A 25,847-nucleotide genomic window follows, 5' to 3' on the forward strand; every position below is an offset into this window, starting at 1 on the left:
ATCCTCATTACTACCTTTGTGGACCCTCGAGGGGCCTCAGTTTGAGAAGGATTTCCATCCAGGAGACTGGTATAACTAGGGTAAAGGGTCTATTGGGAGTCACGGGAGATACGGGTCCTATCTTTGTATTCATTATACTTTGAGAGGGACTGAACGTAGAATTTCTAATTTCTAGACATGGCTTTCTTACCCATAAGTTCTCAATTATTTGTATAAATGTGATTATTAGCTGGAATATTTATTTTCACTTTTTTTTTCTCCTTTGTAATTCTTAGCTTGGTGTAAAAATTGCCAAAGCAGTTGCCTGCCACAACTTTGTAAAAGCCAAAAAGGAGGTTGAAAATTCACAGGCTGCCCGAAAAAAGAAGAAACTCGCATGGGGGTGAGTTTACTTAAGATTTTTAGTAGTAATTCTTCTGACTTCATAGAAATTATAGAAATTCTGCTAATATATTTTGTGATCTAGTTCATGTATAACTAGTAGATTTTGTGATCTACTCATTTTTTTTCTTTGTTGAATGTTTATCAGATTATAAATATGGAGGTGTTTCTTCATCCTGTTTAATGTTTATTTTGTAATCATTGGAGTATGAAAAAATTTTGTTTGTTTTGCTTTGGTCTCTAAACGTGTTCAGTGAAGTATTTTTTTATTTTAAGAAATAAATTGAGATTTTTATGTTCTTCATTTTAGATTTGAAGCAAAGAAGAGATGGGAAACCAAAAGCAACATGGGATACATGTAACTTGCCAGAGTGCTTCAAGACGTTTGTAGATTGGGATGCTCAATTTACTGAGAATGTTTTCCTGCCTGTGTTAATACGTCAGAAAATTGATAGCACTAAAACAAAAATAAGCATAAAATTTGGGATTTTGATTATCAGCTCTTTTCAGTCTTTCTTTAAGGACTTTGTCCTGTTGAAGTGAATAAAATGAAGCATTCTGTTATTTGTATAAGAAATGTAAGAAAAAGATATAGAAAGAAGAGGACAGGATTTTGTTTATTTATTTGTATGGATGGACCCTCAGCATAAAATCACTTTGGGCGCTTTTCATTCATTTGGTTTAGCATGGCGAGTGAGCTTCTCGTACTTAATTTTTTTTTTTTTTTTTTTTGAGACAGAGCCTCACTCGCTCTGTCACCCAGGCTAGACTGCAGTAGCACGATCTTGGCTCACTGCAACCACTGCTCCTGGGTTCAAGTGATTCTCATGCCTCAGCCTCCTGAGTAGCTGGGATTACGGGCGAACGCCACCACGCCCAACTAATTTTTTTTTTTTTTTTTGTATTTTTAGTAGAGACGGAGTTTCGCTGTGTTGGTCAGGCTGGTCTTGAACTCCTGGCCTCATATAATTCACCTGCCTCTGCCTCCCAAAGTTCCGGAATTACAGGCATGAGCTACCATGCAGGCCTTGTATTTTCTTATCTGTACCCAGTGTAACTACACGTTTACTAGAACTGTGTTTTTAAGATTGACAGTTGTTTATAATGGATTAGTTGTAAGTGCCAAAAAATCTCAGTCGATATTATCTTTACAAATGACTTGACCTTAATGTTATAAAAGTAGTTACTTTTTTTTTATTGGAGGCAGACTTGATATTTCAGAATTGCATAGTAAAAGCAATTTATTAATTTTTGTGTACTTTCAGATAAACTATTACAATAAAGAAAGGGGCAGAATATAGTATTTGGAAGATGATTCAAATTCAGCAATGCCTAGAAATGTCTTCCTAAGTATCTTTCTCAGCCATGTCATTCTTTAAATTATGAGATGGTTCTTAGAAGAGAAAAATGGTGTAATTGTATTAAACAGACAATTATAACTCAAGATAATATAACTTCGAACCTTCTAAGAACTGATTTGTTTGGTTTTCCTCTCATTCCCCATTCTTCCTTAAAAGATTGAATGAATTAATGAGCCGAAAGAGAGGATTGGTAACATGGGAAATCATTTTCATTAGATGTACATTTCCTGGTTCTAACAGGAAAGGGGCTCAGGGAAATCATAAAACAAGCAGGTGAACAAGACCAGGTGTGTTGGCACCTGCCTGCTCAGTGCCCAGCAGAGGTAAAGAACCACTCAGCATAGTTTTCGTCAGTTCACCCCTTTTGTCGTTGTCAGAGGTTTCCTACCTGTCTGATATAAACCTTCTCTGGGTTGATAATATAAATTCAGAAACATATAAAATGAATCATGATTATAATTATATTATTGTTATTTTTAGACTTAAAATGGTAACAAAATTTTATTAATTTATGGTGGCACATTTAATGGCTTTTTTTCTATGCTCTGGAATAAGAGAACCTAGCTACTATTTAAGCATCCAAAAATCATATCTTGCTTTCACTTAGTTGAAAAAAGCCAGCATAGAGAAAGCAAAGTTTTAGAAGATTATGTCTCATACTAATTCAGTATCCAGACCAAATGTTGGAAAGTCTTATTTTATGATTTAAGGAAAGTCTTATTTTATGATTTAGTATCCCTTGTTCCATTTTATAGATACGATCATGTAAAACTTACCTACAATATTCATTTCAAACTGCTAAATTAGGTAAATACAGACTTTTAGTATAGAAACCTTTCCTCTAAAAATCTATTATGGGGGAAATATTCACTATACAATCCAGTGGTTTTGTCTGAAATCCTAAAAATGTTATTTTTGAGCAGGTGAGTGGTATAGATATTCTCACACTTGGGGCCCCAATATGGGCATTTCCCTTTGACTTCTGTCTCTTTTTTTTTTTTTTTTTCCTGTTTCTACTCCTTAGAGCATTTAGTGACCAGTGACGCCTGCAGGCACGTTGCACTTCCCATATTGAGGCCTTGCCGGAGTGGCCTCCTGTAGGGTCTGACTTGGAATCCTGTGTAGCCAAGGAAGCCCTTCTTCAGCCTGCTCCAATGCCTGCAGTTGCCCCCTCAGCGCCCCCTTGGGGTTCTCATGTAGATGGGAACATTTTAACTAAGCGGAAGGCAGGCATTGCAGCAGAATTAAGTGTAGCGGGGGCTCATTTAATAAAGGAAGCCACGTCTCCCAAGTCCTCACTTTTTTCGGGGCATGGGTTGTGGAAAGCTCGAAAACATTATGTATAGCAGAAGAAGGGGTTGGAGGGAAGATTTGTGGGGAGAGGTTGTCTTGGGTTGGCCCTGCTGACATGTCATTTGAGAGCAGTTTTATCCTTTCTAATAGCAATTACACAGTTTGCTCATAGGAACATTATTCCTTGAGTACACATGCTGCTCAAAGGATGTAGTCATTTGTCCATTCCATTCTAGTCATAGCAAAATAAGGATTCTTTTTGGCTCAGTAATAACTTTGGTTCCTAAAACTTCAATATGTGCATTTACTACTACCAGAATGCCTGAGTTAGATCAGTAATGTAAACGTCAGTTATTGTTCACTGAGATTAATATGTTTCAGGCCATTGGGTATGGAATTAATGGAACTATGATTTACTCTTTAAGTACTTTAGGCTAAAACAACTTACTAAAGAATAGTAATTTTGAGTTTTACAGCACTGGTTGTGAGAAGTAAAGTTGGCGGTGCATTCTTGTTTGGGAGCCCTCAGGATGTTTCTGATTTTCAGCAGAACATTCTATGTCTTTCACCGAAAGGAGAGATTGAATATATAATCTTAGGTTTGCTATAATTAGTTCTGATGACAGAGTTAAATACCTCAGCCAAGACTGTAAATCAGTACGTAAACAGGTTTCTGCAACTGATCATAAATCTCAAACTCCATATTTTAAACACACTTATTTTTTTAGGCTGACAGATAAGGGAGCAGCAGGCTAAGGATAGGAATAAAATGTTACCTGAACTTTTAAGTCACAACTTAGAACTCCCATTAAAATCTTCTGATTTTCTTTATAACTTTTGTCTAAAATATTATCTTTTAACTATTAGCTTATTAATAACTTTAATAAGACAAGTTTGAATTTAATTCTCAAAAAATGAAGATATAATTTATAAAATGTCCAAATTTTTGGTAAGACATTACTTTTTAAGAATGTGTATCTTGCTAAATATAAAACATTGTCTGAGGTTGTTGTTTAAGCAAAATGAGAACTGTACATTATTTTTTAAGAGATGATAAAGTTTGAGGAGGCAAGCCGATGTTATGTCAGATCTCATTTTGAAGTTAGTGAAATCTAGTCTAATCCAGAACCAACTGAATCCAAGTTTTCCATTTTGGCAGAAGTTGCTTTTATTTTTAGTATCTGGCAGAGCAACAAATGCTTTGCATGTCAGTTTAATATTTTTTCCTGCCAACTGTTTATTCATTGGCTTAAAATTTACAGTCTACTAAAGTCTTAGCTCTGACTTTCATGAAACAAATAGTAATATTTGGACAAAATATGTACATGAAATTCTTTTTCCAGAACCAAATGTAGATTGGTATTTGTGACATCAGTGCCTTCTAGCATGGTGACGGGTCGAAAAATACTTTGAAAAGTCGAAGGCTGTGTAAACCCACGGCAGTACATCTCAAGTGATTTTTATTATGATGTAATCAGAGTATCTAGGTTTTCAAATTTAAATTAGTGGGTGACTTTATGCTAGAAAGTAGAATATGTGTTAGAATAAGTTTATCAATATATATTCTTGGCCTTTGTAGGATACTGAGACAATAAGGTCCATTTTTCATTTTTGAGGTTGGGGCGCTCTATAGATTTTGATAAAATGTGCAGAACTGCATTCTTTAATCTTTATTATTTCATCCTCCCTCCACACTGCTTGTTTTAAAAGAAAAAAATACCTACACACATTTTCTAGTGTTACTGCTGTAATCAGCACCGACTTCCTGGGAAGGGATTCCTGCCTTCAGTAAAGGACATGACAGCATGTGGCCAGTGGAGATTGCCACGAGGAAACTTGGAAAGGCATCGAACCATTGTGCTCTGATGTAAAAGTGAGGTGTGTTGTCTCTTTGGTATCTCCTCCTACTCCATTGTGAGTATTCTGGAGGTGTCTGTTCCCTTTCCGGAATTTCTTCAAATACAGCGATGCTTCAGAGTAGCTTCCTGCCACATTGGCTTTCATGATCTCAATCCCTGGAACACAGCTATAGGCTTCTGGGAGACAGTTTATTAAATACCATGCAGAATGCTATGTTTTTAGAGGTGCATGTAAAATCAAGAATTAGCTGAGGAATAATTATCTTTTTATTATTAGTAGTAGTAACTCATTTTTAGAGTCAAGTAAAGTTTGTTTTCCAGGTGAGATGACATTTTTAAGAAATTGAATTTAAGTATGTGCTTTTATATCCGGACCAGGTTTCTCAAGGAAACAGAATACAAGGGAATGAAAGGGGAAGGGAGAGTAATGCCCGAGAGAAACCTCAGCTCCTAAGTGCTCCCCTGCCAGGTTTCCCCCATGCCTGCCCACTGGCACCGTCCTGGCAGCTCCAGCCCACACCCCATCCTGGGCCCTGGGCTGCCTCTCGCTGAATAGCTGCAGGGGGCCTGCTATGTGACAGGTATGAAATGAGGTAATCTTTTTCCACCTCTAATTTCTGAAGGGTGTGTCTGTCCAGTTTTTACTTGTTCATTGAACTTAAAGCCTTAGAAATCAACAGCTACAATACAAGCTGTAATTATTGATGTCTGTTTCATATTCATCTGTAAGTTCTGGCATGTGATCAAGAAGTTAATATATCACTTCATCTTCAGGCTGAATGTGTCTCAGCTATAAAGGTTTTATTGTTTGATGGATAGCATACAATTATGACTGCCCACAATAAAAAGTGTTTTCATTTGTAAGATGGGTGATACCAGAAGTAATTATGAATGTCACAAGGAATAATGAAACGATGAAGCTTTGCGTTTCTTTGAATTGCTCCCTACATAATGCCCAAGGAACGTTTACTGAACGCCTATTATACGTCAGATAAACTAATGCTTGCAGGTGAAAAGATGAATAAGCACAATCTAATAGGAAATATATGTAAGCCATGTTTTGAACAACTCGATTTTCAGGTGGGCTATTGGAAAATCAGTGAGTTTTTCTTTGCTGAATACAAAGACCTAATCTACATATAAGAAGTAATGTAAACTTAAAAATTTTAGTTACCTGAGTATACACTTACTCTACAGGTTGCTGAATTTACTAGGTAGGCAGTCAGCTACAGTGGCTCACCAGCTTAGTGACTAATCCATACATGCTCACATCAGAGTGGGTAGAATTGATGCCCTGACTGTATCCCCTGGGGATGAGGAGCATTGGTGGGGTTTGACTCAGGAATTAATGCAAATATTTGTTCTGCACGTTACTCAGTGATTTTAAGCTTAAAGTTTTCTTAGACTGCATTAATGTGTCCTTTATTTTAGCTTGGGTGGGCCACGGTACCTGCCCATGTTAGGGTAATGCTTGCTACTACTACAAATATGTCCCCCAAAATACAATGACTCAGGCACAATACGAGTTTATTTCTTGTTTATGAGACAAAGGAGGATGTTGCTTGCTATCAACAGGGGCTCTGATCTGGGCTGTCATTCAGAGACCCAGGCTGACAGCGACTCACTGCCTTCTTTTCCTAGTAATCCTGGGTGTCCCCTCCATGCCAGTCAGCTGGAAGGGAAAAGAGCATGGAAGAGCACTGGTGGGAATTACGGGCCTGGCTTGGAAGTGGAACACATTAGTTCTCACTTCACACTGGCTCAGACTTCCTTCCTTCATCATGCTAACCACAAGGGAGGCTGGAAAATGTAGACTGGGAGGAAAGAAATTTTAGTAAATAGCTCACGGTATCTACCACATTGCCTCAATCACATGTGATGAAGTAGTAACTTTACATTTTGCTGATGTTGAGTAGCACAAACTACTATTTGTGATTTGATGGAGTCATTTTTACTTGGGTGTGTTGACAGAGCTGAGTCAAAGTAGCCACTCATTACCATGTAGTGGGTGTGGTGTCACAGTGTGATACCTGCTGAAAGAGCACTGCATGCTCAGTCAGTGAGGCAAAGGTGGTGCTGAGTATATCATAAAGGGCTGTTGGGACTTTACCAGGTAGGCGAATAGAAGCGAGTACGTCCTAGGTAGAAGGAACGGCGTAACACATTTGAAGTACAGCAAGGACTTTAGCGGCGGTCGGGGAGAGAATGAGAGCAGGGAAGTGGAGCAGCAGAAAGAGATGGCGTTGAAAAGAGCTGGCCGGAACCAACTCACAGGCAACTTTGAGAGATGCTGGGGAGATTGGACTTGTGCAGGGAAGAGTTGGGTGTCTGTGGATGGTGATGTGGGATGAAGAAGGAAGTCAGAGAGCAGGCTTTTAAAGAGTAATGTTATATTAGTAGTTCAGTAATACTGAGTTAGACATTTAGTATTTAGTAAAGTAGGTCGTATTTATACTTGTGTCATGGTACCAGTGGAATGCCATGGAAATGTCAAATGGACACTTGTATGTAGCAATCTGGAGGTCAGAAGAGGGAGAGGTTGCAGAGACAGGTTGAGGAAAGAGGTCTTAAAAGGTGGCACGTCAACAGGAACACATGCCGCTGAGCTGTCAGGCAAGATAATGGTGGAGAGGGGCTGTTGGAGTTTGTGTCAGATGGCACTGGTGATCTTGGCCAAATCAGACATCCAGACCAGAATTGCAATAGATGGTGCAATTGCAATCTTAGGTTGGATTCCTAGAAGCAGTGCCTCAGATCTCATGTGGAGGTGATTTGTAAAAGTATGCACTTCAGGAAGCATTTGTAAGGGAGGGAGCAAAGCCGATGAGGAACAGGAATGCCTGAAAGGGGTAAAGCCTTGGCCTTGTGCTAGGGGGAGAGGGCTCTGTGAACTGTGCTTGTGGCAAAGGAGTTGGTTTTTTCTTTTTTTTTTTTTCTTTTTGAGACGGAATCTCGCTCTGTTGCCAGGCTGCAGTGCAGTGGCGTGATCTCAGCTCACTGCAACCCCTGCTTCCCAGGTTCAAGCAATTCTCCTGCCTCAGCCTCCCAAATAGCTGGGACTACAGGTGTGTGCCACCACGCCCAGCTAATTTTTGTATTTTTAGTAGAGACAGGGTTTCACCATGTTGGTCAGGATGGTCTCGGTCTCTTGACCTTGTGATCTGCCCACCTCAGCCTCCTGAAGTGCTGGGATTATAGGCGTGAGCCACCGCGCCCGGCTGGAGCTGGCTTTTAAACCCTCTATCAGTCTGTCAGTCAGTCAGTGCCTGCACTGTAGTGCAGGCCAGCATTTTACATGGAATTAAAGGAGGGATGGATGGAAGGGGTGGAGGATACATACCTGGTCCTTCCAGTTAAACTATTTAATAATTGTCATGACTGAGAATATAAGCCTTATAACTATGGTTATTGTTCTGTAAATTTTTAAAAAACACTTTGAGGATTCATTGTTATATATGCTCCTTGCCTTGGAGAGACATCTTGGTTCTACATACATATAAATGTCTAGCAGATTGAAAATCTAAAATTCTTTCATTACTCTTTCCATAGAGTGTTCTTGCATTGTTCCTCTAAGAAAGCCAAAGACAACATTATACTTGTTTTATAGATGAGGAAATCAAGGTGCTGGGAAGTTTAAGCGAACTCTGCAGCCATTCATGTAGCATAAAAGGGCTGATGTTAGAACCCAGGCCAGGCCTTTGCCTCTTCCCCACCCCATTCTGGTGGTTCTTGAAGTGTGATCCATGCCCACCTGCAAGCAGAATCACTTGTTAAAAATGTAAACTCCAGGGTCCCTCTCTGGGGGCAGGGCCTGGAATTCCGCATTTTGAAAAGCTCCTCTGTAATTAGTGCATACAAAGAAGACTCATTGTCTTGGAACAACACTCGCTTCTAACATAGGGAGTCTGGGATGGGAAAGAGGAAAGCAAGCCAGTGCAACTTGTACATGTCTTATCACAAACCATAGGAAGGGACGTGCCATGTGGTATAAACACTGAGTCTAATGCTATTAACATAAATGCTCATATTCCCAAACAATGTCTATACTAGTACATTACTTCCATTTTCCAGAAAACGAAAGGAAAGTTTCCATGTCAAAGAACTCAGTTGGAATCCTCACTTGGTACTTGCTTCCTTGCCAGCAGTGCTCAAAAAGAGAAAAAGAAAATCCAAAGTCCGTGTACATAAAAGTTCCATTCCCAATGGTGGAGGGCTTAATTAAAGTCCTCAGATGTTTCTGTGCACCTTGGAAAGCATTTTTATGAAATTATATATTACCAGAAGTGACTCCAACAATTCTTGTAGTTAAAAACCTTGTAACTCATGCAGCTCCATCAGGAGCAAGCTGCCTTTTTCAAGATTTGGTGTCCTGCTTCCTTTACCTCTGTAGCCTATGGCAGTGACGGCTGCTCAAGGGCCTTCAACTGCCAGGATGGCACTAGAGGATTTTCCAAGGTTAAGGTCAGATAACAGAATCCGAAAGAAATGGATCCCTCTTCCTGCATTTCCTTTTCTCATTCTTTCAATAAATGTGCATTGAAGGCTTGTGATGTGTCTGGCACTACAGCAGGCACTGAGGATGCCACACTGAACAAAGCAGCTGGATCTTCATGGAGCTCATATTCTAGAGGGAAAGACATAATAAGCAGACTCTGCAATGTCACACAACATCACCTAGGAAATGTAGAGATGCAGGTGCTCGGGCACCAGGCCAAACATGAATTAACTGTGGTAGCAAGACCTTGTGTCTTCTGATGGGACACTGAAGTGTGAGAACCACTGGACTCCCATATGGTGATAAACTATGGAGAAAAAGACAGGGCGGAGGCAGGTGTGTTGCTGACACCAGCAAATGTTAGAATAGTGAAACTGCTACACCCCTGGACTATGAAGCAAGCCAGATTTGAATCCCAGCTCTGCTACTTAAAGGCTGTGTAACTTCCGGCAGGCTACTTAATCTCTCTGTACCTTGGGTTCTCCTTCTGAGAAATGGAGATAATAGTAGCTAGCTGATAGAGATGTGAGGATTAAAGGAACTAATGAATATGAAAGTGCTTAGAATAGATTCTCACACATAGCAAACAGTATACTTGTTGGGAGACAATCTTCTGGACAATTCTTGCATTTCTACACGTCTTGGAAGCAAGGCACTAAGTACGCTTTTGTTCTAAACTATCTTTGCAAGGATGTTTGTATATAACATCCTTGGAAGATTGAGATAGTGTCTCACTCAAGAGCAAAGAACAGACATGCTTACTCCCATTACAAAAGATTCAGTTTCCTAACTCAGAGTTCCTGTTTGTGAATGAAAGCCCTGCAGTGTACAGGTGTCCTTTGGCCCTCTTACTGTCATGCTTTAGGAATCAATGCAGAAATGCTGATAGCTATTTCTGTTGTGAGTAAATGTCTGAACCGAAAGTCTAGTGTCTTCTACCAGCATTTGTAAAGCTGGCCAACTGACTTGCTAACTTGCAAGTAGGGTGAAATCTCAGACCCTTCGTAGTTCTTGACAATTCTGTGAAAGTGTGTGTTAGTTCTACTGTCATTATTATTCCACATTACTTGCCAATTTTCTGGAAGAAACAAAAATATAACTCATGGCCCTAGCCTTCAGAGAGTTCCCATTTGAGTCAAGGGGGTTAAATATGCAAAGATGACACAAAAGATACACAGTAGCAGGAAAGCACAGGCTTTGGAATAAAACTTGGGTTTGAATGTAGGCTGTGAATGCTCACCAGCTATGGCAACTCTGTGCCTCAGATTTCTATTTGTAAAGTGCTATTGCTAATAATGCTTACTTTGTGAAGTTGTGAACATTAAGATAGTGCATGGAGAGAGCTTAGCACAGACCTGGCATGCAGTAAGCACTCAGTTACCATTACTGGTGTTGCTCTATTGCTTTTGTGCTTAGGATACAAGCAGAGAGCACTTTCTCTCCCCTCCCTGGGTCTTTAGGGAAGTAAGGCCCCAGTACTGTACTTCCTTTCAGGTGGAAGCTGCTTTCCTTGGAACCACCAAACCCCAACTTAGTATGTCCCTGGATTCTGCCCAAAGAATTCCCCAGGGCTAAGCTCCTGTAGGTGGGTGGCTAAAGGACTGGCTTCGGAGTCAGACAGCTCTCAGTGCATGTATTCTTCGAGATTTAATATGATATATAATGCTTTGAAGTTTATGTGGTTGTTTTTGATGATTTTATTAATGTGCATAATAGTCCTAGCACACAATATGTGTTCAGCCAGTGTTAATCAGTGCCCACGGCTACAACACCATGATTTAATGGCCCATTCAATTTTCATGACTGTATTCCTAGGGTATTTCTCAATGACTCATACATGGTAGGTGTTAAGTAAATATTTGTTGATTTAATTGGCTTGAGTGAATGAAAGAAGTAATAAGTCCTTTCATCTTTTCTTTCAAGATATTTCTGCATTAAATCATCCTTAGTATATTTTTTTGAAAGCCAAGTTTTTCCCAAAGCTCTTCATGTCCTCACCTCCCTCTGCCACTGGTTTTTCAGCTGCTGGGGGCTACAGACCCTCTCTCTAGAAAGATGGACATGTGAACATAAGCACTGCATTTTGCACACAATTTCCGTGGTTCAGAGACCACCTGAACTTTTCCCTCTAGAGGACCCTGCTTAAACACTTCCATTCCAGGGTGTTCAGCCCATTGAGATGGCCAAGAAATCACATCCTACTCATCTCCCCAAAATCAGCAAGCTGTCATGGACCGTCCTCAAACACAGTTGCTACTTTGTTCCTCTAATCAAGGCCACACAAGACCCACTTCCAATCTACTTGTGATTTACGGGTAGCAAAGGATTAAAACAATTCAAGTATTTTAGATTCCTATTTATAGCAGAATTGTGGTTTTCAAAACAAGCTAATGGAAAAATTGTTAGTAATAATAGGTTCATTCAGTCTTATTGATCGTGCTTGTAATTCTGAAGATTCCACATGTACTTTTTGTAACCATATTTCTCTTCCATTCTCTAGTTGTGAGAAAACCCAGTTGTCCAATAATTGTCAAGCTTCCCTTGGCCTTAGGGAATGAGCACTCAAGACCTTTCTGGGCCAAGTGTGGTCGCCGACTCCTGTCATCCTAGCACTTTGGGAGGCCGAGGAGGGAGAGTTGCTTGAGCCTAGGAGTTCAAGACTAGCCTGAGCAACATAGCAGGACTCCATTGCTACAAAAAATAAAAAATTAGCCATATGTGGTGGTATACCCCTGTAGTCCCCAGCTACTCGGGAGGCTAAGGTGGGAGGATTACCTAAGCCCAAGAGGTCGAGGCTGCAGTGAGCCATGATTGCACTGCTGCAGTGCAGCCTGACCCTGTCTCAAAAAAAACAAAAAACAAAAATACAAACAAAAAAACCCTTCTGGAAGCAGAAAGGAGGAAGTTTTCCAAAACCGTATCAAGTACCTAGCTTGACCTCAAAAAAACACAGAGGCAGAGTTGGTAATTGATTGACAGGAAGGGCAGCTCAAAGCAGGAAATGGAGAATGGTATGAAAACACTTAAGCAGTATTGCCTAAAGGAAGAACCTGAAAAGTTCAGCCATAGATTTTCTGAGAAGATGAAAGTGTAGGTGTTAGCATACTCAAGAATCAGGCAGAGAGTTTTCCCCATTTGGAAGCTGAAAAAGGAATGATCTGCTGCCCAAGACAAGAAAATGATATGGGCCCAGAGGGAACTGTCACTCACACGTACACTGTCCAGGGGGCCGGAGAAGGATTACAGCCACCATTTTGGCTTCTCTAGAGTGAAGCAGCAAAACAATGTCTACTGGTTGCTAGGCAACCATTAGCCCATCGCTGCCCTTTTCCATTAAACATTATCTGGCTTTTTAGATTGTTTTAATTTATTTTCTTAAACAGGAAAGGTAATGCAACAGAGAATTAACGGTGCAACCTAACAATGAAAAAGCATTTGAGGCTCCCAAATCAGTGAAGGCTTTGCAAAGGTTAGATCACTCTTGGGTGGATGCCGAAGATAGTGACAGTTGACTGAAATCTCTTCCCCAAACATTTCATCACTGGTCCTCATGTTTCCTAGTGCCAAAAATAATAACACTGTGGACATAATAATCTCTGAACATTGTAAAACGTAGGGCCTGGGATCTTTACAGTGATCCAGTTTGAGTAATCTCTGTCCTCTGCTACCACCTGCTCCAAGCTAGATCTTTTCCTGGAGCAAGTTTCTCTATCGGCAAAGAGTGGTTGTCAGAGGTCGTAGAATGGAGTTCTAACCCTGGTCAGCTTTGCAGATAGTTAAAATCATGGTATCCAAAGAACCTGAGCTTAAATACATGGAAATAACACCTGTTTATGCAAGAAACGCTTTCTGACACATAAAAATGAAAAGTAACTGGTAGGAGCGAATAAGCATCTTTATTCAGATACACATTGCATTCGGATTTTAAACATACCTAATGACTTTTAGAACAAGAGGACACTGAGGTACCCAGCAAGAGGGTGGGAAATCAGGATGAAGAGAGTTACTGCTAGCCTGTCATGTACCATGCACACAGCCTATCTTTTTAAATACCAGTGGATTTCCTAGGGTAATGAGAGAAAAGAAGGCCTGGACAAACCACACGTCTGCACGGATGTTCAAATCCAGATCACTAAGAGGCCAGTGAGGTATAGGATTATGGAGGCCTCACCCAGCCACCAGTGGCTCAGGGGACCTGTTTAGGAAGAGATTGAAGGAAAGTAGATGGGTTAGTTCCATGGACCGGGGCTTAAAAATTTAAAGCCTCACATAACGTTAGCTCTCTCGCTCCCACACACATTTAAGATAAAGGAGATGGCAGTGTTGTGCCGCCCGGAGGATGGAATACGCAGATAGCTAGGTTTCTCTACTGGTTCTGCTCACTAGTCTGATCTTGGGTAACTTTTTTGGGTCATTTTTCTGTAAGTGAGGGCAATAATAACTACTTGGTCAGGGCTGCTGTGACAATTCAGCAATAAAACGTGGTCAATTGCAGCTAAGTATACTAATTATTATTATGACTTTATTGTTGCTGTTATCACCACCTCCACCTCTGATACTGTTCCTGCAGAGCCAGAGAAACACTGCCTTTGGTTGCGCCTTTCAGATTTGTGTTCTTTCGGGCTGCCTTTGGTGCTCTAAGTGCAATTTCATCTGGATAAGAAGAGTATGATATATGTTGCTCAGGGCCCTTTAACAGGAAGGGACTTCAGGCTCAGCTGTACCCAACCAGATACCTGGCTTGTGGAGTAATTGACACCCTACAGGCAAGGGTGGACCAACTTCGTGATCGTGATACCTGCCAGGGTGTGAGGCCCAGTGTGACAGGTGTCAGTTTCATAGTCTTTGCAGATCCTGACATGTACTGAGATAGAAACGCCATTTTTTCCTATGTGCCTAACACCATACTAAGTACTTCTTATGCATTATCTTATTTAATTTTACAACTCTGTGAAGCAAATGCTATTATCCTTATCTTGCACATGAGGAAGCTTACATGCAAAGAAGTTACACAACTTTCCTAAGACCAAACCCATAGTAAATGGCAAACCCAAGGCCTGAAGCTCTGCTAGACCCTTAGTAACACAATGGCCCCCGGCGTGTCCTGTGGGCCATCTGGTAATGAGAAAAAAGAAGGTCTGGGCAAATCACACATCTGCACGGAAGTTCAAGTCCCCATCTTCTGAGAGGCCAGTGAGGTATAGGATTATAGAGGCCTCACCCAGCGCAAAGAATGGCAGCTGACAGCGGCAGCATACTTAGGACATGAACTCCCGGAAAACCAACAGGCCCCTTCTGGTGCAGCCAACAGGGATGGGAGACATGAGATATGCATTTGAGCGCTGTGGTTGCCTGGGATAGAGAATAGGTAGATGAATGAATTAGGAGAAGGAGGAAAGTTTGAACCAGAGGAATTTGGTTGTCTAGACTCAACAAAATGAGAAGAAATTTATTCAGTTATTTATTCGTTTAAGACACACTTAGCCAGGGACTGTACTAGTCATGGGGATAGAATGGTGAGCCAAGAAGAAGAAGGAGAAGGAGAAGGGGAAGGGGAAGGGGAAGGGGAAGAAGAAAAAAAAGAAAAGAAGAAGAAGAAGGAGGGGGAGGGGGAGGGGTCTTTTCTTGTGCAGTCACTTCCCTCTTGTAGCTTACAGTGTAGTGCTAAAGAAAGATGTCATCAAAGAATCACCCAGACAAATAAAAAGTCTACCTGGGATAAATGCTGTAGTGGAGTTTGTGGTTTCAGGAGGGAGAGTAAGATGGTGAATATGACCTGACTGGGGAGACTTCTCTAGAAAGGGAGAAAGTAAACTAGAATAAGAGTAAGAGGGCTCTGTGCAGAGGGAACAGCCTCTGCAAAGGTCCTCTGAGGAGAAGGAGGCAGGGTACACTTAGAGCTTGACCAAAGCACTTGCACGATGAGTAGAATTTGTCAAGTCCACACAGTGTCCAGGCTCGTGGATCCCAGGGCTGCTAATGGGAGCAGGTACAGCATGTGGACCTACCCTGCCCCAGATTCCCACAGCAACCTGCTCCATTGGGAGCACTGCTTGTGGCCCTCAGCCTTTCTACTCACCTGTCGCCCACTCTGAGCAGCGTCATTGAGTCACAGCCTCTGTTTCCCTCTATTGTCAAAGAGCTTCTACTTAGAGCTGTTACATCTGCTATGATCCGCCACTGCTCTAAAGGGGACCATGGTTCTGAAAGAGGCTTCACCAGGTGGAAAAACCATCCCTAGGAATGCAGCAGCTTGACCACTGACCATACAAGGGTGCTTCCCATTCATTCCCAGAATGACCAGGCTCCCCTGGCCTCAAACTCCCCCTGCTGGATTCTGTAGAAGGGTGAGAGTTCATTGGCCTTTGGTGCCATGCAGACATGTGATACTTTAGAAGGGCATGGTTACAGCTTAGTGAAAAATCACTCCTATTATTATCATCATTTTTTATCATCAACTAGTTAAAAGGACATATGCCAGAAAATTCATAACTATGAGCATGATTCAGTTGAAGATCCATCGGCAAAATAATTTTTGAATAATGTGATACTAGTTAGCAAATATAAAAACTGTATCAACTTGGTCACTGTAGTAAACTACCCAGAGCATGGATATAGAGCCCTTCCATTAGAGCCGAGCTTTTCCTCCAATTTCAATTTTTAATTAAAAATTCGTTGCTTTGAAAGATATCTGAACACAAATTCCCCTCATTTTGTGGTGTATAAGAATTTTGAAATTGGTGCATTGTTGTAATAATCCCATTCAAATGATTCTATTTTGTTAGGAAAGGACAACGTGTTTTTGATCTGGAGAATTTTAGGAGAATTATAGTTGAGGTTTTCAAATAAATCAATATTTAGGGGTTCCTGCCCGATGGGAAGTGACCAGAGCTGTCAGTGCTTCTTCACAGAGCCTTCAACTTATGTGCTGTTTGCCATGAGAGTCCCAGCCACCCACACCGCATGCTCACACGTTCCATGTCCCCATCGCAGGGCGGTAGTGCTGTCACTGCCTGGGCAGGGCCCAGGGGCCACGATAGTGCAGGCTGAGGCCACCCTGAAGACTCCCCATTTGGCCACAAAGAGGTTTTCCTGCAAGGCCAGACTTTGGGGAAGTTGCCAGAGTCCGAGTCTGACCCCCAGTTGTGCAGATCCAGCCACCTGGCCTTGCCAGCGTTTCAGAGGTATTCCCACGCAGAGAAACTGACTTGTTCTAACTTTACTTACAAGAGCCCAATTTATGTAAACAAGATGCTAATTGATTAATTTACAAGAAGACACAAAACTCCCCAGGGAACTGGGCTCTTGCATCCATGGATTAGCAGTCTCCTCTTGTAAGAAAATGACACAGGAGGCCCAAAATCACAGTCAGCTTTCTTTAGCCATGATGACTCCCTTTTCTAAACTTCAGCAGACCCCTCGCCCCTCGACCCATCCGGCACCAGCACCACCATTCTTATGCGTGCCTTCTTCCTTTTTCCATGCCAATACATTCCATCAGATTCATGTCCTCTGGGCCTCTCTAAAGTGACTTTGCTTGTCTGTTCTCCCATCTTTTAGGCACAGAATTGGAATTTAATCCTCTGAGACTAACCTATTTTCAAGTTGGTGGTGGTGGTGACCATGTGGAGACTCCTTACTGATGCCTTCTGGTGCCACCTCCAATTGATGTACATAGTACATATTTGTAGCATGGTTTTAAAATGACAGTCAAAAATTTTTATTGAGTTTTAATATATATACAGTACAAGTAATCAGTCTTAAGTGCATAGCTTGATGAATTTATATATAATTCCCATGAAACCACTTCTTCCTGGATCAAGATATTTCTAATATCTCTTTCCAGTCAATCACCACCTCCACCCAGAGGTAACCACCATTCTGATCCTAGAGGGTTTTGCCTGTTCTTGCACTTCATATCAATAAAATCTTAAAGTATGAGGTCCTTTTGTGTCAAGCTGCTTTTGTTCATCTTATGCTTGTGAGATACACTCATGTTGTGTGTGACAGTAGCACTCATTTATTTTTTATATAGGCAAACCAACCTTATTTTCTAATCATACTTTATTAGAAAAGAAGCTTATATATATATATGTTTGGTAAAATTAATTGAGGAATTTAAAATTATGATGAGCTAACATGTCTGTTTAGAATTTGTGTTTCATTCATAGTTCTTGAGCTTTGAATCACATGTACATGGTGGCTTTCACTCTAGACTGGAGACTCTAAACCCAAAGTCTTCAGGGAACAGACAGATAACATAAATAACATAAATGAGAACATGGGTGGAGTAGGGATTGCTAGGCCAGGTACAGAGGCCCAGTATTACCAGGTCTTCTGTTTTAAGGAGAAACCAAATATACAGATTTGTATAAAACCTCACAAATTCTTTACTTTAAAAATTTTGCAAGAGGACTGTTGTTTTAAATTTGCTGGTATATATAAACAATCCACAAATCTGTTCATTGTGCCTGTCCTATTTTACCCTTTTCCTCCCCCCTAAGCTATTTCCTTCCTCATTAAACTAGTGAACTCCAGAAGACTGTGATGATGATGGCAACATAGTTCTTAGATTTCTCCAAATCTCCACATAAAAGAAAAAATAAAGTCGCAGCAACTAGACATCCAAACCACAAACTCCAGCATTCAAGTGGTTGGGGAAAACCCTTGAACAACTTTGAGACCTGCCTAGAATTGGCATCTCTTCAGGAGAAAGCAGAGGTAAGCAACAGGGCATCTGGGAGATCAGAGAAAACTTCCAAATAGCCACTAGGTATGTGCTGGAGAGCAGGATAACTTCAGAATAGACACCAGGTATGCACGGGGAAGCAGAGCAACACAGTTTGGGAACAGGTAAAGCTGAATGGGTGGGTGCAAGACACCTGCAATCAAGCCTTTAGCGGGTGGAGCAGCCGGGCCACTGTGAACTCTCAAAACGGAGTCCTGAAATCTGAGAATGAAATCAAAATGAGTAGACTAGGGAAAACACAGATGAAGAAGGAAAGGGAAGGTCCTGGGTACAGTTACAGAGGGAGGGAAACAGCCAGAAATTCACAGAAAGCAAGCCAGCATATTTGTTCACTCACATGCACACACACAGAGAAAGAGAACGAGAGAGAATATTCAGAACTCTGTGAAGTTAGAAAAGTTCATTGAGCCAATCTTCCCTCTTAAAAGTTTAGGAAAACTAAAGTCACATGTAGATAACAACAAAAACATGTCATATAAAGTTAAAAGAGAATAAGAAGCCGAATGACATTCCTACAGGCAGTGAAAAAAATGTAAAGCTCACAGAAATGGTAATGCACCACTTCAAAACAGGCTGAAAGACATTAGAAAATGACATGGGCTGTGAAAGAACAGCATAAATCAGAATTAGAAAAACTCAGGAATGAGGCAGCAGAATTCTAGAAAAAACTACAAAGAAAAATAATTTTAGAAGAAGAGTAATCCAGAAGGAACAGACAGGAAATAAATGGCAAATAATATTTTAAGAGAAATAGGGAAGGAAAAGGAGAAAAAATTCAAAATTAAAAAAAAAACAAAATATAGATAACAGAAGCATCGAAGAGGAAATCTAATGCAAGGAAACAGAGCAACTACTAAAAACCCTGCTTCAAGCAATGTTTTCAAAAATCAGAAAGAAAATGATTTGAAAACGCATGTTGAAAAAGCATGCTATGTACCTGAGAGTGTTACCCAGAATAATGAGCACAAAACCATACTGTAATGTAATTACTGGGTCTTGTCCAACACCAAGACAAATTGTAGTAAACTAGTAAAATTGCTGGTAAAGAAAAAAAGCAATCTCTAGCAAAAAGCCTGTAACTTAAAGAGGAAAGAAAATTGGTTATCGTCAGACTTTTCAAGGCAATGCTTTGGGTTAGTTTGCATTTTCTATAATTTTGTGTAAACGAAATCATACAATATATGCTCTTTTGTGGGGAGTCTTGATTCTTTCACTCAGCATAAAGATTTTGTGATTCATACATGTTGTTACATGTACCAGTAGTTAATTCCTGTTTATTACTGAGTAGTATTCCACTATGTGGATGTAACACAATTTGTTTATCCATTATTCTGTTGTAGGACATTTGGTTGTTTGCAGTTTCGGGCCATTGTGACTAAAGCAGTTATGAATGTTCATGTACAAGTCTTTGCTTGGGACCTTTCATTATTTCTTAACAGAACTATTTCAGTTGACCTCTTCCTGGGTCTTGCTGTCTCCAGCCTCTCCCGATGGCAATGCAGCCTACATATTATTTGCAGAACATACTTCTAAAGGCACGGCTCTGGTCCTGCCACACCTTCAATCATGTATCATAGTCTACAAGTAAAAGTCAAAATTCTTTATTGCCAAGAACATCCACCTGTCTTTCTACATAACCCACCCCTTAGCACCTTTCCTCTGTCCATACCAAACCCCACTGTCCTCTAGCTGTACTTTCTACACTTTCCTACTCCTACTCCCCGTTTCTTCCAGGAGAGCCTCCTCCCATCACTGCACATCAGATGTGCTGCAGCTTTTGCAGGTGTGGAAGAAGGACCATTTCTGTCTTGATTCAAGTTGGATGTCTATCCCTCCTATAATTCTCCATCACCTTTTCTGTGCCTCTCATGAACTCACAGCACTCTGCATAGAGGAAGCTCTCTGCTCTCTACTTGATGAGTAAACAAGTAAGTGCATTTATAATCCTGTGTGTAGAATGCATTTACCACAATGTGGCTTACTCTGCATCACTGGGACATGAAATAAAACATGTAAGTGAGTTATCCAGGGAGCTTAAATGTAATCGCACTTAAAATATTAAACCGTTTTATGAAAATATTTCTTAAATGAGTTAAAAATGCCTCTGCCCTCTTAACCAGATTTAACTGAACATAACTTAGATTTTTTTTTTTTTGAGACAGAGTCTTGCTCTGTCGCCAGGCTGGAGTGCAGTGGCACTATCTCAGCTCACTGCAACCTCTGCCTCCCAGGTTCAAGTAATTCCCCTGCCTCAGCCTACCGAGTATCTGGGACTATAGGCGTGTGTCGCCACACCTGGCTAATTTTTTGTATTTTAGTAGAGACGGCGTTTCACCGTGTTGGCCAGGATGGTCTCGATCTTCTAACCTTGTGATCCACCTCCCTCGGCCTCCCAAAGTGCTGCGATTACAGGCGTGAGCCACTGCACCCAGCCAGTTTAGACCTTTTAAGAGGTCAGTGTGATCACTGTAATCACCATTTATAGGTGTGTGCCATAGTACAGGGATGTCCATGGGCAGTTGTGTGTGTAGAGCTTTTACTCCTTCACTAATGACCCCATACGGCCATATGTATGGACTAGTATTTCCTTTCTCCCTTAGGCTATCATTTCTTACTGCACAGTGCCTGGTTCCTGCCTTGTGTTATTCATAATTACCAATGTAATGGCCTGTAGGGTAGAGAGAATAGGTTTTGTTCAATTACATGGACTGATCAAACTCTTAGATATGGATAGATATGCGATAAAGCAAGAATGGTAAAATGCTAATAGTAGAACCTTGGCCTTGGGTAAAAAAAAAAAATCTTTCCTGTAAAATACTTTCAACTTTGCTGTATCTATACAACATTTGCAACATAAAATGTTGGGAAACAAAGCTCCTGTGGAAAAGGATTATGGTTATCTTCCATCTTTCTCCTCCTGAAAGAGGAGAAAGAGGAGAAATTGTTGTAGCTGTCTCGTGACAGTGATGGCTGTTTTGTCACACTCAGGACCCAAGGAGCAGGAAGACAGAGGATCTGGGCCCCTGGTGCACTCCTCAAACAGCTACACCAGTAATTCCCTTTGTGAGCTCTTGCTGCAGGAGGCAAACCAATCCTCAACTGTGGGAAACAGGGTTGCCTGGATTTTCTAACTGATAAACTTGGATGCTCTAGAAAAACAAATACTTGCTCGAAAAGTTTTGAATTCAGACAGGTGGCTCACAGAGAGAGAGAGCTCCAAAACACTTTTCTTTCCCCAGCGCCTTTTGCAATACACTTGTTGAAATTTCTTCTCTGTGGCACAGCATCTCATTAGATAGACACGGAAAGTGGTGGCCCAATTTTGAAGGGAGGATCTGATGAACTCTTGAGCAGAGGACAGCAGCACTCAGTAGGCTGTGGGGTCGGAGATCCCCTGATTCCATTTTGGAAAAGCACCCCAGCCAAGCAGTTGAGAAGTCGTTACCATGGACAAGGACGTCATGTCGGGCTCTGCACAGCCTCAAGCAGGGGACCAAGGCAAAAGAGAGCGCGAAATCGAAGCTGTGATCCCTGGTCAAAGACTGGCCTGGAGAGCTGGGCATTTCCTGAATAGGTGCTAATGCGAAATGACTTAGTGTCCCTGGTGGGGGGTCCTGATTTACTGGCAACATGCACTCATGGCTAACTTTTAAAAAGTGAAGTCCCAAAGTGTGATCTAATCGCAGAGCTCCTTCTCCTCTTGTTAAAAAACAAATTACATTAAGAGTTCTCCTATTTTGATCACAGAGTGATTTTTAAAATACATATTTATTAGGATTGTAGCATATTTGCTAGAAATGGCTCAGCAAAGCATTTCCTTTCCCTTCCCATGCTGGGCCAGTATTTACCACCTGCCCTCACTTCAATTCTGTGTCTCTTGAAGCTGGTTTCCCCCTAAGGAAAGGGGTCTCACTGCCTTTGTTTACACATGGATATGGCCTACCCGCTTCCTGCAACAGCAGCTGCGGGAAGCTAATTCTCCAACCTTGGAATGTCGGGAGGTGTGCGGAGGGCTGTTCTTCTTTCCCCCCAAGACAAAAGCTCTTTACAAGGATGCTTCCTGTTAAAGAGTGGGAATAGGATCTCAAGATTGCAAAGGTTTCTAGAACCTGGTCAGAGCTGACTGCTCAGTGCCTGTTGTTACAGCAAGGGCATGTACTTCCCTCCACGCAGGCCTGAAAGCTGTGTGTACCTCTGACTTCATGGTGTTTGCTTGCCTGTGACCCAGAAGATAGCATCACATCATGGACCTGAAACTCCAGAAAGTGCAGCTTGGTGCAGAGAAGACTGTGCAGGTATCTGCAGGTGACCCTGATTCTCACTGGGGCTCCCTGGGCTGATGCCAAGGCTGTGGGCCACTTTAGAGTGTGTCTGTCCTCCGGCCTCAAAGTTCTTGGATACACTTCCTGGGACACTATGTGGAATGGGTGAGGAGAACCAGATCCCCTCTGGATAGGGGAGGAAGGCATTTGAGGAACAACAACAGCTTTCTGGGTCAAGAGTCTGCACACCAGCCTTGGAGAGAGCAGCCCCAGCCTCCAGACCGTAAGGGCGGCCCCTATGGGTTAGGAGGATCCAGGGTGTGAGTCTCCCTTGGGAAAGGCTTCCTTCCCAGAGACATTTTCCTAGTTGATTCTATACTTGAATGTTTGATATGGTTTGGCTTTGTGTCCCCACCCAAATCTCATCTTGAATTATAATCTTCAGGTATTGAGGGAGGATCCTGGTGAGAAGTGATTGGATCATGGGGGCGGTTTCCTCTATTCTGTTCTGATAGTAAGTGAGTTCTTATGAGATTTGATGGTTTCACAAGTATTTGGCAAGTTCCTCCTACACTCACTCTTCCCTCTCCTATTGCCATGTGAAGAAGGTTCTTGCTTCCCCTTTGCCTTCTGCCATGATTGTAGGTTTCCTGAGGCCTCCCCAGCCGTGCAGAACTGTGAGTCAATTAAACCTCTTTCCTTTATAAATTACCCAGTTTTGGGAAGCTCTTTATAGCAGTGTGAAAACGGACTAATACAATGCCCAACTCACTGCCTTCAGCCCAGCTCTCACTCTTCTGAGCTCAGACCCTGTTATCCAATTGACTGCTGAACATCTCTTTACTCTCCTTCTTAATGAGAGGTCCAGGAATCACAGGATTTAGCTAACTTCTACTCAACCTCTAGGCCTCACATTAGATGTCCCTTCCCCCAGGAAGCCTTCCCTGACTCTCTCTATCCTGACAGGGTGCCCCCCTCCTATGCACCACGTATGTTTGTACCTCCTCTATCACAAACCTTAGCATATTCTGCTGTGAGTCCTTGCACTGTGTCTCCTCCACCAGGCTGCAAGCTCCATGAGGGCAGGACTGCACCTCTGTTTTGTTCATGGCTGTGTCTCCAGCACCTGGTTGGAGGCAAGGTGCCCAGGCAGTGCTCTGTAAAGGTATGTCCAAAGTGAAACTGAAGGAATTACTACACCATCCAAGTCTGCACACAAGTGAGTTTGAAGTGTGACTGTTAATGGTAGTGCTTAAGTCACAGGCTGGCTTCAAAGCCACTTCCAAAAGAGAAACTTGTAAGATGGTTGAGCCACAAAATTGAAAAAACCTCCCAAGCTAATTGGGTCTCTGAGTGGGATTGTGCTCCTTTGAATAAATATACTTTAATACGATCGTTTAAAAACAAAAACAAAGGGGTCTTGTTGAATTAGCCAAACCTCACACAACGACAACTCACGAAACACCAGGGTGGCTTTTTTCCCTGCGGTTTTATTCTGCATTTTTTTTCTGTAGTTGCCTCTTCTTGCGCTATCCAAAAGCCAGAGAAATAAAGAGGTATGTGACAGATTTGCCGTTGAGCAACTCTTTGCTTTTATCAATCCTGAGGTGTTTTTTTGTTTTGTTTTGTTTTTCCCAGAAAAAACAAGGGAAGGAAAACAAACTTGGGATTGAATTACAAAGTATTCATTCTGAGTGCCACATATATGAAAAAACAAAGGGGACTGGGTGGGGATAGAGAAACCTGAACAAATGTCTGCTGAATACCTACTATGTGCAAGGCAGTGTAAGCAACTACCATGTGCTGTTCTAGACTTTTTTTTTTCTTTTTTGAGACAGAGTCTCACTCTGTCACCCAGGCTGGAGTGCAATGGCACGATCTCGACTCACTGCAACTTCTGCCTCCTGGTGGAGGCGATTCTCCTGCCTCAGCCTCCCGAGTAGCTGGGATTACAGGCATGTGCCACCACGCCCAGCTAATTTTGTATTTTTAGTAGAGACAAGGTTTCACGATGTTGGCCGGGGTGGTTTTGAACTCCTGACCTCAGGTGATCTACCCGCCTCAGCCTCCCAAAGTGCTGGGATTATAGGCATGAGCCACCGCGACCGGCCTAGACATTTAAAGTATCTAATTCCTTTAGTGTTTGCAATAAGTCTGTGAGGTGGGTATTTTTATCCTGTTTTATAGACAGGTGAGCTGCCAGGGAGAAGGGGAGCAACAGAGGTTAAGTTACAGAATAGCACATGGTTGGGGGCTGGGGTGCTAGGATCAGACCACAGACTCTTCAGATTTCAAGGTCATGCTTTCTCCACCACATTGCAGAAATTTTCAACCCTGATGACTGAAGCTGACTGGAAGTCTGCAAATTCGAGTTTGAACACCCAAGATTCGACGTAAAACAAGCAAGCTTGATTGGTGGTCAGAAAATACTGTCAAAGAAAGGGTTTTCTTCCTGTCGCCCCCCTTGTATGATTTCTGTGAATTTTGTTGCCTGTCACATTGGGGTTAAAACAGCCTCTAGCTATTCAGATCCAGGACGTGGGTCCCAAGTCACCCACTGCATATGGTCAAGCATTTGGGAATCAGGGATTCCTTTAAGAATTTGGGAAAAAAAAAAAAAAGTATGGTCCCTCTTTAAAAATAAAATGCACAAAAACTTATATACAATTCAAGGAAAACCAGAAAGCCTTGGAGTTTGGGGAGGGTTATTCCCAAAACTCTAGGTCCCAGAACTGGATGCTAGACTCTTCAGTGACAGTCTTGCTCCCTGTGTGTGTGTGTGTGTGTGTGTGTGTGTGTGGTGATGTGTGCGGTGTGTGGTGTGTGTGTGGTGTGTTTGGGGTGTGTGTGGTGTGTGTGTGTGTATGTGTGGTGTACAGTGTGTGTGGTGTATGGTGTGTGTGTGTGGTGTGTGTGGTGTATGGTGTGTGTGTGTGGTGTGTGGTGTGTATATGTGTGGTGTACAGTGCGTGGTATGTGTGGAGTGTGTGTGGTGTGGTTGTGTGTGGTGCACAGTGTATGTGGTGTGTGGTGCACAGTGTATGTGGTGTGGGGGGGGTGGTTGTGTGTGCGGTGTACAGTGTGTGTGTGGTGTGTGGTGTACAGTGTGTGTGGTGTGTGGTGTGTATATGTGTGGTGTACAGTGGTGTGTGTGGTGTGTGCATGTGGTGTATGTGTGCAGTGTGTGTGGTGTGTGTGGTGTATGTGTGGTGTGTGTGTGCGGTATTTGGTGTGTGGTGTGTGGTGTGTGTGTGTGATGTGTGTAGTGTGTGGTGTGTGTGGTGTGTATTTGGTGTGTGGGTTCAGTGTGTGGTGTGTGTGTTCAGTGTGTGTGGTGTGTGTGTGTGTGTTGGGTGCAGTGTATGTGTGGTGTGTGTGTGTGGTATGTGGTGTGTATATGTGTGGTGTACAGTGTGTGGTGTGTGTGGAGTGTGTGTGGTGTGGTTG

General features: G+C 42.0%; 1 protein-coding gene and 1 long non-coding RNA gene across 7 annotated transcripts in view; both read left to right on the plus strand.

Moving 5' to 3' along the window:
* FAM204A (family with sequence similarity 204 member A) overlaps positions 1-5,758 on the plus strand; it is a 37,663-nt gene extending 31,905 nt beyond the window's left edge. For all 6 annotated transcript variants that reach the window (XM_033181540.1, XM_033181545.1, XM_033181544.1 and 3 more), the window contains 2 exons: positions 276-382; positions 692-5,758. In XM_033181540.1, coding sequence (XP_033037431.1) covers positions 276-382; positions 692-743 — 159 coding nt within the window. In that variant the 3' untranslated portion in view covers positions 744-5,758. The remainder of the gene's footprint in view (positions 1-275; positions 383-691) is intronic.
* A 9,268-nt stretch (positions 5,759-15,026) lies between these two features.
* LOC117066084 lies at positions 15,027-25,233 on the plus strand. The gene is made up of 8 exons (XR_004430136.1): positions 15,027-17,324; positions 17,918-18,110; positions 19,873-20,066; positions 21,127-21,712; positions 22,312-22,683; positions 22,846-22,914; positions 23,465-23,565; positions 24,723-25,233. It is a non-coding gene; the product is annotated as an uncharacterized LOC117066084 (long non-coding RNA).
* The last annotated feature ends 614 nt before the right edge of the window (positions 25,234-25,847 follow it).

Source organism: Trachypithecus francoisi, unplaced genomic scaffold (genome assembly GCF_009764315.1).
Source record: "Trachypithecus francoisi isolate TF-2019V2 unplaced genomic scaffold, Tfra_2.0 Contig01579, whole genome shotgun sequence".
Taxonomy (NCBI): Eukaryota; Metazoa; Chordata; class Mammalia; order Primates; family Cercopithecidae; genus Trachypithecus; species Trachypithecus francoisi.